We start from the raw sequence: 14,126 nt of genomic DNA on the forward strand, positions 1-14,126 counted from the left end.
TTTTTTTGCAATAAACTGCAAAAAAAATTAATGCATACTTTGATGCCTTGTGAACTCTATTTATTGGTTATTTCAATTTGAAACACTTGTTACAAGCAGTTAAATCATGGGCTACACATCCATTTCCCTTAGGCTTAAACGGTATTTTTGACGACAGTTTGTAAAGATGAACTTATTGATTAACATCGAAGGAATTATTACGACTGGAATTTCATTCCAAATCAATGGAGGAGTTTTGATGCTTACAGCCCCAAATCTACCCATCAAAGACTAAGCAAGTGGTTGATGTAAATGCTTGTCATAAAAATAGCAAGCCAAACTATTTGGATTGTTGCAGTGTCTAAAACTTAACCACAGTTTAAGAAAGGCAACAGCAGCTTTTTCAACTTGTTTGTGTCTTAGTTTTATGCATTTTATTTGTTTTCGTTTATTAATGAACCTTTTTCTTGGACATCCAAGACTCACATGTTTCGTTTAAGACACTTTTTTCCATTGACATTTTTAGCAGCTGTCATAAATGTATATTCGATATTACCAAAAATATCCCTAAGTAATAGATTATAAACAACAGAATATTATTTGATCGCAAGCTTGAAAATTTATTAAAAGTGGTTTGTAGCTAAAAAAAGGTTGGAATCACTGGTGTAGAGCAGTAGACTAAAGTCTTGAACTATTGTATGTGTCTATTTGAATTACTCCAAACTATATATTTGTTTAGAAGACAAGTGTGAGCAGTAACTTCGTGAATATGCTGTCATGAGTAATACTGTGCAAGAAAAAAATGGTGGAGAGAATGTGACTGATGAAAATAACACTAGGAAGCAGTGGGAGGACATTGATAATCACATGCGGCAAATAAATGTGTGGACAGACGAAAGCTATTCCCCAGTTTCCACCTCTCCTTGCAGAGGACCAGTTAATGCTCGAGTCCAACGAACACATTACAATCAACATTACAGGAGAAGTGAGGGGGACATTCAGGGCCGGGCTCTTGACTCATCAATGATAGTCCCTCCACCTCAATCTGCTCCTGTCTTGCCTGAATTTGAGTATAAATGGGAGAAAGCTTTAGTACAAACTAGAAATTTATCAAACGATACCATTCCTGAAACTAGAATGTATGTTCCTAATAAACTGAAAGATCCAGGCAATCAGGCAACATACAATAGTGTTGAACCAATTAGAGAAAGTGATTTTCATCACAATTCAGAAAATGTTATAATTTATCCTCATTTGGATAATGCAAGACCTTCTCAACAATTAAACTTTGCCAACAATGATGACACCCAGCACAAAGCAGAAATTGGTGGTAGAAATTATGTTGCCCCTCCATTCAAAGTGGGTGCTTTTGAACAGTCACACATTATGGCACCTGCTTATTCATCTGGGAGTAATTCTCCTCAGCTTCATTCATCTACTTCGAGTCCAAGTTTATTTGAAACCACAAAGTTTAAGATCCATCCATCATCTTCAAATGTGCCTGATGACAACGCTTCTATTCATATACCGCCGTATCACCAAAATCCAACTAAGTTCAATCATCCAGCGATGAGTAAGATTGTTACATCTCCAAATGAGCGAAGGAAGTCTGCCCCAGTCTCGATGTCTGATGCTTTAATCAACCGAAACCGCAATCCGTTGTTGCACCGAGCCACTACTCAACCACAGTTGCTTCCTTCAGGTGGCATTTCAAAGTTTTTGATGACTGGGTTTGTTAAAGAACCCGAGATTCCTGACGTTGTTGAGGAAGAAATAGATTCGGCTGGTGTACATTACGATGGAAAGGACGATGATAAGGAATATACAATCGGTAAGAGATTTAAATTTGTTATAGAGTTCGGTGTGTGACCAAGTTGTGTAGAGTTTTTTTGTTGTATGATCCTGGTGTATTTTTTTTTTGTAAAGATAAGAACTGTGACCTTCTGTTGAAATGGAAGACAAGCATTATGCCATTCAATGATTTTTTGCTATCCGCTGGACATTTTTTACTCAAAGAAACCAGGGCATGCTATGCAATGAAATTTAGCTTTTCAGTAGTCGACAATTTTCCACAACCAGGCCTGGAAAAAATAGGGAATCCGGGAATGACATTCCCGGGAAATTTGTCGGTTCGCGGGAAATTTTTACAGTAAGAATCACGTTACTAATGACTTTCATTCACCGTCATCATAATTTGCTGACACATTGCAGTTCCGACACTGATTCGTATCACTGCGTATTTACGACCTCCAACTTGCACCTCAGAGCGGAACATGTTCTTAGCAAAATTGCACTTTGCAGTAGTCCGCCTGAAAGCGTCGTAAAAAGCATGGGAAGTGTCATTGAAAAAATTCGAAATGTTTGCGGAGATACAAAAAACATTCACAATTAAAAAAAATTAATAAAGACATCAGCGACAAGCTGCTCATTCTCTGGAATGGGACACACATAAGCAAGTGTAATAGCATCGTGAAACAGGCTCTTAATCTACACGTCAAAGGAAAACTATGGCATTTTAGTACTAATGACGTTCGCTCGAAAATGTACAAAGTGTCTGCTGTGGTAGATAGACCAAACAACAAGAAATCGTCACCATCCGGTAATGTATTTGTAGTAATTTGGCATGGGCAAAACTTTCTTGCGGTTTCTTGGATTTACAAAAACAGCTGTTTTAGCGACGTAATTTTGATTTTGTTGTCAAATTAATTAATGCGTTTCGTTATTCTTCGTGTAGCTGACTGGTTGTTTTGTAGGTTACAGAAGTAATTTTCGCAATGTCTTGTGTTCTCACTCAGCGAAAATTGTTGTGCATTCATTTGTTCAGTCGTCTGGCCGTTTTTGTGCTTCATGCCTATATCGCTTTTCATATATAATTGGTTGTGCTACTCATGCACATTGCACATAATATCAACCCGTTCGAGCATGAATTGTTTATATTGACAACTTGTCAAGTACGTAACAAGCGGCTCGATATGTCGTATTGTTTCATGACATTCACACGGTGGTCGGTAAGTCAGTGGATCTAATTTGTGAGCATGCGGCGTCTAATTTATTAAGCCTATTGTTTCAATTTATTCCGATCAAAGTGGGCACATCAGGCACAAACAGTGCGCCATGCTTGCTTACGAATAAAATACGATACCAAGACTGTTTATTGGAACTATGGAGCTACAGATGGCCGATTGGCCGTCTATAATCTATTTTTTGCATGAGGCTTTTCACCAGAAAACTGTAAACGGTGTAATTATGATGTCATTGTCGTGATAGTAAGCCGCGGGAAATTTTTTCGCTAAAAACAGATTTCCGGGAAGTTAAACATTTTTTCCAGCCCTGTCCATAACATAGTAGAAGTAATACAATGCCTATCATATAATATGCTTTCAGCTGTGAACCTTATGATTAGCGATTGGATAAGTTTCAAATTATTTGAATGCTAATGTTAAAACATCACTAACGTAAAGAAGCAATCTCTTTATATTTTACTGCACAATTTTGAACAAATCATGTTCCAGTTTTCTTATGTAAAATCTCAAACTTTTGCATAGTCTCAGCACAGTATATACCAGGCCTCGAAGTATCTGGCGGACATGACCTCTGGAATGACCTCGAATGTCTGCCGAAGCCGACTCATTGGTCGGTCATAAATGACCGCCGCAAAATTCTTGACAAAAATAGAGCTTATGCAGCAAAAATATATTTTAAATTTGAATTGTTACAATTGTTTGTTTAACGCGAACAAATACGGAGCTGAAACAATAATAGTACAGGCAATTGCTTTAAAGATCACATTAGAGTGGCGTGGTTAACGAGCTGATGGCAAAAGTAGCCATTTTTACATCATTTCAACGCCTTGCAATAAAGTTGTCTGAACTTTTCAGCAGGATATGTATTCAAATTTTAACAATGAGGGTTATTGCGTTACATTGAACGTTTGTTAAAAAGCATCCGCACGTGCTTTGGCGAATGTGGCGACCTTATTCATGCTGATCTGATATATACTGATAGAAATAGAGCTGGAGATTTACGACCCCGCGCAGGCAGTAATCGCTTGGCACAACGATTCTATAACGCGAAAACCACGGAATAAGTGATCGTAGTTGCTTTTGTAATAAGGAAATTTGGATTGTTGTTTTCAATTGTGTTTATTGCGTCAATACACCACTGTCATTAACGCACTGATTTATTTGCAAGCAATCTGCTCCAGTATACTTCAGGGTCGGTTAATTAAGCCATCATTGCCCATCAACCATTGCAGAGTTATTTTGTTGTAGAAAATCTTCTTCCACAAACACGACTACACAATACAATAGTGTGATTTTGTGCAAAATCTACATGCAAAAAATATGTCCGGTTAAGATATTAAATGTCCGCTGAAAGGGCCAGTCCGGTAGGACATGCTTGACCGCCGGAAAAAAGTACAAATTTCGAGGCCTGTATACAATTTACAAAATATATAAAGTTTGAAAAGTCATGTCTGTTCCATATACCCTGAGTAGTACATAGGTGAAAGTCATACCAAAGATCAAGATAACTTAGAGGATGTAACCCTGCACAAGTAGAAAAGAAAGTTTGTGATGGATTGTTGAAATCTTTATCCTCGGACTAAAAAAGCTTCTTTGAAAGCTTAATCCCGACAGTTTTGCATACTTGTAGACCAGGGGTCGGCAAACTGCGGCCCGCAGACAAACTTTTTGTGGCCCTCGAACGATCTTACTTTTAGTGCATAAACTAAAGTTTCATCATTATGTACGCATGAATTTATTTTATATCATAACAATGTCTACTGTTGTTAAAATAATCAACTTTGTTTTGGCAAGAGGCCTTAACCACAATTCAAAAGTTCAACATAAAAGATGAATGTTGTGCATCAAGATCTGGTGTATTTTTGCGAGGTTAGATGGCTAAGTCGCACTGCTATGTTACAACGGTTTTATGATTTGTAAAACAAAATGGTGGCTTTCTTGAAACAAAAGAATGCAGGTTTCGGCATTGATGAACTTAGTGATCTTGATTGGTTAACAGATTTAGCCTTTCTCACTGATTTCACTTCTCATATGAACATTGCTCATTTTCCCAATTATGGCCTAGTTGTAAACCTTCCAACCCTGATAAGTACATATCACTTATCGTTTCCACTAAAACTAACTTTGAATCTCGATTTTGCGATTTGAAAAATCAAAAAAACAGATTCGATTTATTTGCCTTCCATTTTCAATGGATATCAATACTATGCCACATGAGATGCAAATGGAAATAATTGAACTTCAATCATCCAACATATTGAAGGCTAAATACGATTCAGTTCCAATTGACAACTTTTATAAAGAATATGTCCAGAAATCCACCTATCCTCATCTGTATGACAATGCAAGACGTGTAATGTGCATGTTTGGAAGCACATATTGCTGTGAGCAGCTTTTTTCAAAAATGAATTACGCAAAGAAAAACTTTGCACTCGCCTGTCAGATCGTCGTTTGAATTACGTATTGCAAATATCATCAACAAAGTTGCCAGTTGATTTAAACACCTTGGCCATGACACAAAAACAACATCATCCTTCACATTGATAAATGATAAGTAAATAAAAACAATGCATTGCATTTTAATACGTGTTTGATAATAAAGTGAAACGGCAACAAACACGTCTCATTGTGCAATAGACACAGGAATAGGAGTTGCAGGTGCGCCATGATTTTAAGGATAATGTGGCGATTGTTTATAGGTTGAAATTTATGCGGCCGCACATTACCGGAAGTTTGTAGATTTGGCCCAGTAGTACAGAAAGTTTGCCGACCCCTGTTGTAGACTGTAGAGCAGCGGTTCTTAAACTGGGGGGCGCGCCCCCCTTGGGGGGCGCGAAAGGTACACAAGGGGGGCACGAGCGATGTCAAACTATGTGACTAAGTGGATTTATTGCCAGGATAAAGCAAAAAAGTCCCAATGCCATTGGATCTCACTGTGTGATTCACCGTGAGGCTCTGGCCTCCAGGACTCTACCAGCTGCAATGAAAGATATGCTTACAGTAATCATACGAGCCGTCAACTTCGTCAAAACCAGTGCTGTCAATACGAGACTGTTTGCCAAGCTGTGCAAGGATATGGATTCGAACCATGAGACTCTCCTCTTCCATACATCTGTTCGTTGGTTATCGAAAGGTAATATGTTAGCCCGCGTGTATAAAATGAGACTGATGCTATTTTTGGAAGCTCATGGGAAGCAAGATCTCCTTCTGCCATTTTCATCAGAGAAGTTTCAGCTGGAGTTGGCATACCTCGTGGACATTTTCAAGGCCCTCAATAACTTGGCAGAAATACTAACCGGATTAATAGCTATGATTCCATTCGAGCATTTGTGGCAAAGCTGGGGTTGTGGCACCGCCGAATACAAATAGGAAATGCAGCTTCATTTCCCAACCTAGATACTGCACTTGACAAAAAGCAACTTGAACTGAAAGGTGAGCTTAAGGCTGAAGTGGAGGCTCACCTTCAGCTTTTGAAACAAGAATTCGAACGCTATTTCCCAGACTTGGGTGACACCGACCTTCCAGAATGGAAGATGACAAGAGATCCCTTTCGTGTTAACGAGGACATTCTTCCTGACGGTTTGCAAGAGGAATTCTTGGAAATAAAGTGTAACTTCACTGCAAAAGACGATTATGAAGCAATGCCACTAACTGATTTTTGGGTTAAATATTTGCACATATAGGCTACAAGGGAGTGGGTAGCGTGGCGATACGCACACTTCTTCCGTTTTAATCCACTTATCTGTGCGAAAGTGGCTTTTCTACACTTTTGAACATAAAAACAAAACATCGAAACAAACTTATTGATTGTGAAGCCGATCTGAGGTATGCATTATCAGCTACAAAGCCTCGAATTAAACTTTTGGTTTCCGAAAAACAATTACATCCCTCACATTGATGAAAGCTAAATATAAATTCCTGTAGTCATTACACATAAATGTTTGCTAATTTTGTAGTTTGGTGGGGCGCAAGTTTGGATGGCACGTCAAAGGGGGGCGCGGCTCAAAAAGTTTAAGAACCCCTGCTGTAGAGGCTTTGAACCACGGGCGCAGGGTCAGTTATCAAATTTTGACAGAGTGAAGCTTTTCAACTGTTGAAGTGCTGTTGTCTGTGAATTATTGCATCCACTAGGTGTCGCTGAATGGAGACTTGGAGAGCAGTCCTTAGAATGTGTTGCTCAAGCACACAGTCTAGAACAGTACACGCCCTAAACGTTGAACCAGCACTGCTTGATATTGAAGTTTTTTTTTTATTGTAAATTGGGCGCCTAACCAACTGAGCTATGGGACAGCTGAGTTAGATTGCAAAGAGGAATGTAGGCTGTTTGAAAAAGAACTGGAAGAGTTAGCTGTATGATGGCAGTAAATGGCACTTTGATTTCAGCAAATTTGCAAGATTCTACACTCCAGATTGAGCACTTAATGGACATCTCAGTGGAACGGCAAAAACACGTTTTTTTTAAAGTACCGTAACAATTGAGACCGTCGCTAGAACATCTGCAGACGCCTGTGATTCGTGGCTACCTAGGTGTCACAGTTTGTAGATTCTGACTAACTGACTGAAATTTTCTAAGATTGTATTACTTTTTGCTGGCTCGTAAGTAATGATATAAAAGCTTTTTGTTGCCTTGGGGAAGCACTAAAAAATGAGAAACGGTAAATAAAAATTGCTCAATTAGACTGTTAACAAGCGACTTCCAGTCTGACTGAAGTTTTCTGCATCAAATTGTGTTTTTTTTTCAAAGCCTGGTGATGTTGAAACCCAATGTGTCACTTAGGAAAGACAATAAAAAGTAGTGAAAATATTATTTAAAAAAAAATTATTCAGTCAGTTGGAAAAATCTACAAGAGTCTGCGGAATCTAACAAATCAGGTCGTATCTCTTTGAAGCCATACTTAAACCTAAATTTACTACAATTCATCTAGTTAAAATGTGTTGCATTTGCTGTCAACTGTAACTTTGGAACGAGTGTGCAATACCTGTATTTCAGATGAAATGCAGTAACTACTGGCATACACTGTCTGTGCACTGTGCTAACCATTACTGAAATAGGTTGCATGCCTTCAGTTGAATCTTCCTAGCATGCAGGAAGCTGATATCTATCTGATATGAATATATTTACAAGTATGTCTTACATTGTGTTGCAGTACTACTTCAACATCAGAGTGACAGGATGCACAGGTTAAAAGCAGAGTATGATGCCAAACAGGCTGAACTTGCTTCACTTGTCAAACAAGTTGAGTCAATGGAGGCTAAACTAATGCAACGCAACACTGGCATCAGATCATCATCTCCCAGTACATCGGTATGATCTGTGCATGTAATGTTTTTAATGCTTTCATTTTCTTATGTAGCGGTAGCATCATTGTGTTAATGTATATACTGATATTTGTTAAAAGTTTGACTTTGACTATTTTTTCTTGCACCTTGTAACCCTCATTTCGCTAGGCTTTTAGCAGCTTCTATTTAAAAAAAATCTGGAAACTTCACTTATTTTTCACTCGAAACGACATATTTGTCACCTCACTTTTAATGCATTACTTTCTTAGCTCGGTACAAAGCAACTTCCATTTTGCTGACACGGGGCTGTGACGTATTTAACATTTAATTTTTGCTTCAAAATTGAAAGTGCTTTGTTGTACAGTTTGTTTGCTGGCCGACAGCAGCCATTGAGTGAAGCATTTTTCACATCATTTTTTGTTGCTGCAGCTCCAGGTGGATGTTGGGAGGCTTCGGGATATTAATAGGAAACTAGAAATCGATTGCAATTGCATGTACAAGGAAGTAGATCTGCTTGCTAGGGAAGGTAGGTTTGCTAATATGGTTTATATTTGATTCTCTCATGTTTTTATTTGATTGAGATCTGTTGTCACCACCAACCAATCCTTTGATTTGTGTGGTTGCCCTCAGCCTTGTGTGGTGAGGTGACGTAGTACAGCGCCCTGCTACCCCACTCCATTGCATGCAACCACCAATGAGCCATCTGTATCTCACAAATATATAGTAGAATAGCTGTAGCCAATAGCTACATTGCAAATAACAGGTAGAAATGGCATTTGAATAAAGTTTTGTTTGCTTCATCACAGTCGAACCACAATCTGTGAGAGACTGCTGGGTCATTCCATATCAAAACAGCCAATATGAAGATATCTTGTATAGGCTATTATGGTACCTCTCAGATTTTGCTGAAAAGTTGTCCTACTATGCCTTAGGCTACCAAACGAAAGAATCCTAAGTTTTAGATCAATATCTCAAACGGTTTTCCTATTGGGGCCATTTGAATTTCCGGTGCTACCCTCGTTTTTGACTGGGGGAGGGGGGAGGGTAGAGAATAGCAATTTCAGCCATTTTGATTGCAGATGGGGGATTGGGGGTAGAGCCCAAAATTCAAATGGCCGCCATAGGAAAACTGTTTGAGATATTGATCTAAAACTTAGGATTCTTTCGCTTGGTAGCCTAAGGCATAGTGTGACAACTTTTCAGCAAAATCTGAGAGGTGCCATATACATGGGTGGCTGAGTTGATATGGAATGACTCTGCTGCAACCTTTTACACATTACAGCTTTCAATACATGCTTTCATGTATTGTATATTTATTGAATGTTGATTGACTTCATTTTATGACGCGACAGGTGACAGCACAAGAGAAAACTTCTACACACGATATAACCGATCCTCCGTGAAGCTCAAGCCCAAAAAAGAAGGTCAGTGTTTCTTGTGTTGAACTTTCTTTAGTCCGCTGACGCGTGCTTCAATGAGATGATGCAACCACGTCATCACTCATCATCAGGTTCCTTCCTCTCGTTGAGGGCTGGAAGTAATGAAACGCCAAGTATTTTGGTTTTGAGATAATTTAATTGCAGTTTTGTAGTAAAATCCTGTCCAGTCTTTAATCTCATTACTCCAAATTTTTGGTAGTCTTTCCCATATTTCGTTTTATTTATAAAATAGTTTAGTCTTGTTTTAATGATTTGTAGAATTTTCATGTGGTTTGCATTTTAAACAGTGAATTTTCGTTTGTAATTTTTTTCTTTCATGAAATTTTAAGCCATGTTTCTGCATTGTAAAGTAAGTAACATAGTCCATAATAGCATTTCATATATTGTTATCGATTGTTGATGTTAATTTTGTGTGTTGTTAATGTTTTTTTTATTTTTACAAAGTTGTTTCTTTCTTTTTTTATATTCATCTCTATATTTCCGTATCGCATCTGCCATTTATAGTTTTCCGTGTCCCGGACAAGTAAAGCATTTGGCTTGTTCAACGAAAATTCCATTAATGGTAGGCTAATTCCAAAAATGCTACATGAAACTGGTAGTAGTTTCATGCATTCATTTTTACACTTGAAGCTCGTCTTTATCCAGTTTTTAAATATATTTCCGGATTGGTAAATTGTGTTGAAACCAGAGGATATTGAAGTCCCAGACAATCTAAGATATATCAACAGTTTGCTTTTTTGCAATTTATCCAAACTGGTGTGATGGCCCCATCAATGTAGACCGGTAACAGTTCAACTAAGAGTTCAGATTTGTACTTTTCTTTGTAGTTAAGGCCATAACGGTACAGCATGATCTTCCCCCGCCTCCTCTTCCTCCGCCTAACGACGCTGAGGATGAACAGAAGTGGCGCTGCAGCCACTGCACTTTTGACAATCATGCCGCTCTCAACAAATGCGAGGTAAGACCGGTCAGGCTTCTGATCGCATCAAAGAGTTAGATAAATTGTGTAACCTACTTTCGGTGCATCTTTTCTACCATAGAGCGTCGGGACGTGTAGCATAAAAGACGACTGGACTTGTTGATTTCACTTCCGTGATGGTTGTTTGCTTGTCGTTGCAGATGTGCGAGTTTTCTCGCGGAGTGCAACCAGGAAGACCTACTCACCCATGACCTACAAGTCAACACTACGTATTCTGTTGCCGAACTACGACGTCATAATCAGCCTCAAGCACTTAAAGGAGAAGTTTGTGACATCATCGCTACTGGATTGACCATGACGTCATTGTTATTTTTGTTTACTTAAACCGATCTTGCCCGCGTCAGTGGATTGGACATGAAGCTATGTGCCTTGGTGGTTGACAGATCCCCTTCTTGATTCGCGCGTCGGACGTCATGTTTGCGATTTCTCGTTTGAATTCCACTGCTCCACACAATTCAAAGTAGGTGGTGGTTTCTCGGCCATTCTTTGTCGCAACGCCTTCGTGCTTGCACACCTAAGTAATATTGTATCTACCAGCGCCCTGCCGTGGGCCACGTCACAGTCATGGTATTTCACAAAGTTCTTTGTCTCTTAGATTGGTTGCAATTGACTACGTTTCGTTGAACCACAAACTTTTGTGACCAATTACAATTGTGAGTATATCGAATTTGTTGACACTACGTTCCTGTCTTTTAGAAATGTTTGCTGGATTCGTAATGAATTGAGCACATTAAAGTAGCAATTCATATTGACAGCATGCAAATGAAAACTAGCCGCAAACATTCGCCGTCCGGAATCCACAAACTAAACTCATGTTCCGCAAACGTTTCGAAAAATTTACGTTCAGTGCTAAAATGTCATGATATTCCGATCTGAACGTTTGAGGATCAGGTCATCCAACTATCCCATTGTAACTTCAAGATAAATGAGCGTTAGGAAGTGTTGCCATTCATTTTTAAAAATTTGAAATAGAAATGCTGATATCTGTAAAGTTACTCAAAGAACTTCATGTAAAATAATTTTAAAATAGTGAAAAATATATCTGAGGAAATATACCAGTCTCATGTGTCAATTGGCAAAGCCTGGTATTTTTTTTTAGGTTGTATGTGGGTGAAATGTTGAAACACCATTGCTTAAATAAGTTATTGATTTCAAAGTGTTTTGAATGTATTTGGTTTTCTTTATGACAAGCAAGTTTTAAACTCCTGTTTCTTTAATAGCACTTGCGCTGGAAATTTTCAGATAACATCTGGCAACACTTCAGTTTAATGCACTCTTCTCTTACCAGGTAGTTTGCCTTCCGTACTACTAGAAATTGCACACAATAGCTTACCGTTCAATGTTGTTGAGTCACAGAACACATTAGTATTTAAAGAAATTTTGGAAACCATCCATGGAAATACAACAAAATTTAAACTGTGTTTCAACAAGTTTTACTGTATCATAGCAACGCAAACGGAGCCAGCGTCTGATTGAAACTGGACCACTCACAGTACTTTACAAAATAAGGCCTGCACGCTTACACACGTTGATATATAACAAAGTTTCAACTGAAAATGGAAACGTTTTCTGAACATGAATATGGTTCTTCATTTTGGGCTCTACTTATTTAAATAGACTGAGCACTCCAATCATTTTTCTGAGTTTCCGGAAGGCCACTTTATATTTGTTATTTGTGGCTAATTCACACTGACACTTTGTTTCAAATCGGCGTTCTTTCATCAGATTGTTGTTATATATACAATAAGTGCTTATACGTGCCCTGAGAAACGTTTTCTTAAGCTTGCATCATCCAAATGACTTGCAATTGCTGCAGCCAGATATTTGTTTCAACCTATGTCCAGTTTATTACACGAATATGTTGATGGCAAGCTGCTTAATGAGGTTCCTTCTCCGGACCTGGTCGCTGTGCCACTCATTCTACTCGTACGTTATTGCTCATTTGGCAAAGTTAGCTTTGTTGTACAACAAACATATCAACTGGCGCTGCCGGCTAACATTTTTCTCAAGTTGAAACAGTGTTTCTTGTATTATGTTTGTTGTACAATAAGTATGTTCTTGTTGCGCGTTTTCGATGTCCACTTCCGCCAGCGATGTGGGATGATTTGCCTCCAGTGCCCTCTCATTGTCTAGCTTGCCATTCCATCGTGCTGCATCTCACCGATCATCGATGACGGGCGTCCTGATTCATTCCATTGTTACGTGGCATCCTGGCGGCATGGAGGAGGTGCTAATCACGTGACTGTTTGTTTAATCTTTGCTTATCCTGCAATTACGTGATGCGATTATGATGAAATAAACAAACATCGTATTACGGACGTGCCACCCACAGCCGCATTGATAGGGGTACTTTTGTTCCGCGATCATTTTAAGGGCCTGGGTTTCCTCATGAAGGCCAATTAATTGGAATAAAATACTGTTCTTAGAGCTTAAAGTGATTAACTTTATGAAAAATAAACTCTTTCTGGTAGAAAACTACTTCTTTTTTCGATGCGTCTTTTCTTCTTTTTTAATTGCCTTGTCTGAATCAGGCAACGGCGGCCTTGGATGAGTAATTAGACTACGTATTCCTATGATATTTTGTGTGAATGATTGATTCTGCCTTTTCGTTAAATTGTTTCAGATGAGTTTGTTTTTGTTTGCCAGGTGCCTGCTTTCTTCGCGGATCGTTAACTCCGAGGCCAATTTATTATTTTTAGAGGTTTCTTGTTTAGAGACCCCGATCCAACACACTTTGTCATCGACGTTTTCCCTTCACACATGTGGTTAATCCATGCCTGTTTCAAGGTGGGATGTAAATTCCAAAACATTTTCCTTGAGAGAATTCATTCTTGGGCTTCTAGATAACATTAAACATTGCAACGATCCTTGTACCGGTACCAAGATGCTTCTGCAAGGGGTTGTTAGATAGGTCTCCTAGATGGCCTCTAAAAGGACCAGAACATTCCAAATGGCGTCATCATCATGTGCCGTCTCAAAACCGAAGGTTGGCTGTCACCTTCCCCAAGTCACGTTCTTCCGCTACTCCTTTTTGCTTTTTCGATGTTTGATTAGTCAGCTCACTATTTTACATCATCTCCCCAACTTCTTCCCCTATACATCTTTTCTTCTACCATATCTTCAACAATCAATTGATGTAGCTGTCCTGCCGATCTTAAAATAAGTGCGCAAATTTCATCTTTTCTTTTGCCCATCTATCTTGCATTCAAATTTCTTTTGTAATCGCTTCGTTTGTATTGTGTGTTTTATATGTTAATAGCCTGTCATCAGATTCGAAAAGCATTGTTTTTAAAGAATTTGTTGTAGGTCCAACTTCGCTTCCAATGACATAATTGGTTTAATGTAACATACTAATAGTTTCGATTTCAAGTTACGTTATTATTTCAGTTGCATAATGCATTGGCTACATTTCCTTAAAATATCTTA

General features: G+C 38.6%; 1 protein-coding gene across 1 annotated transcript; it reads left to right on the forward strand.

The window, feature by feature from the left end:
- The first annotated feature begins 722 nt into the window (after positions 1 to 722).
- LOC145787530 (uncharacterized) lies at positions 723 to 13,001 on the forward strand. The gene is made up of 6 exons (XM_082599289.1): positions 723 to 1,810; positions 8,150 to 8,307; positions 8,712 to 8,808; positions 9,635 to 9,706; positions 10,549 to 10,679; positions 10,841 to 13,001. The coding sequence occupies exons 1-6, from the start codon at positions 757 to 759 to the stop codon at positions 10,889 to 10,891; spliced, it is 1,563 nt and encodes a 520-aa protein (XP_082455415.1). The 5' UTR covers positions 723 to 756; the 3' UTR covers positions 10,892 to 13,001.
- The last annotated feature ends 1,125 nt before the right edge of the window (positions 13,002 to 14,126 follow it).

Source organism: Aplidium turbinatum, chromosome 18 (genome assembly GCF_918807975.1).
Source record: "Aplidium turbinatum chromosome 18, kaAplTurb1.1, whole genome shotgun sequence".
Classification (NCBI taxonomy): domain Eukaryota; kingdom Metazoa; phylum Chordata; class Ascidiacea; order Aplousobranchia; family Polyclinidae; genus Aplidium; species Aplidium turbinatum.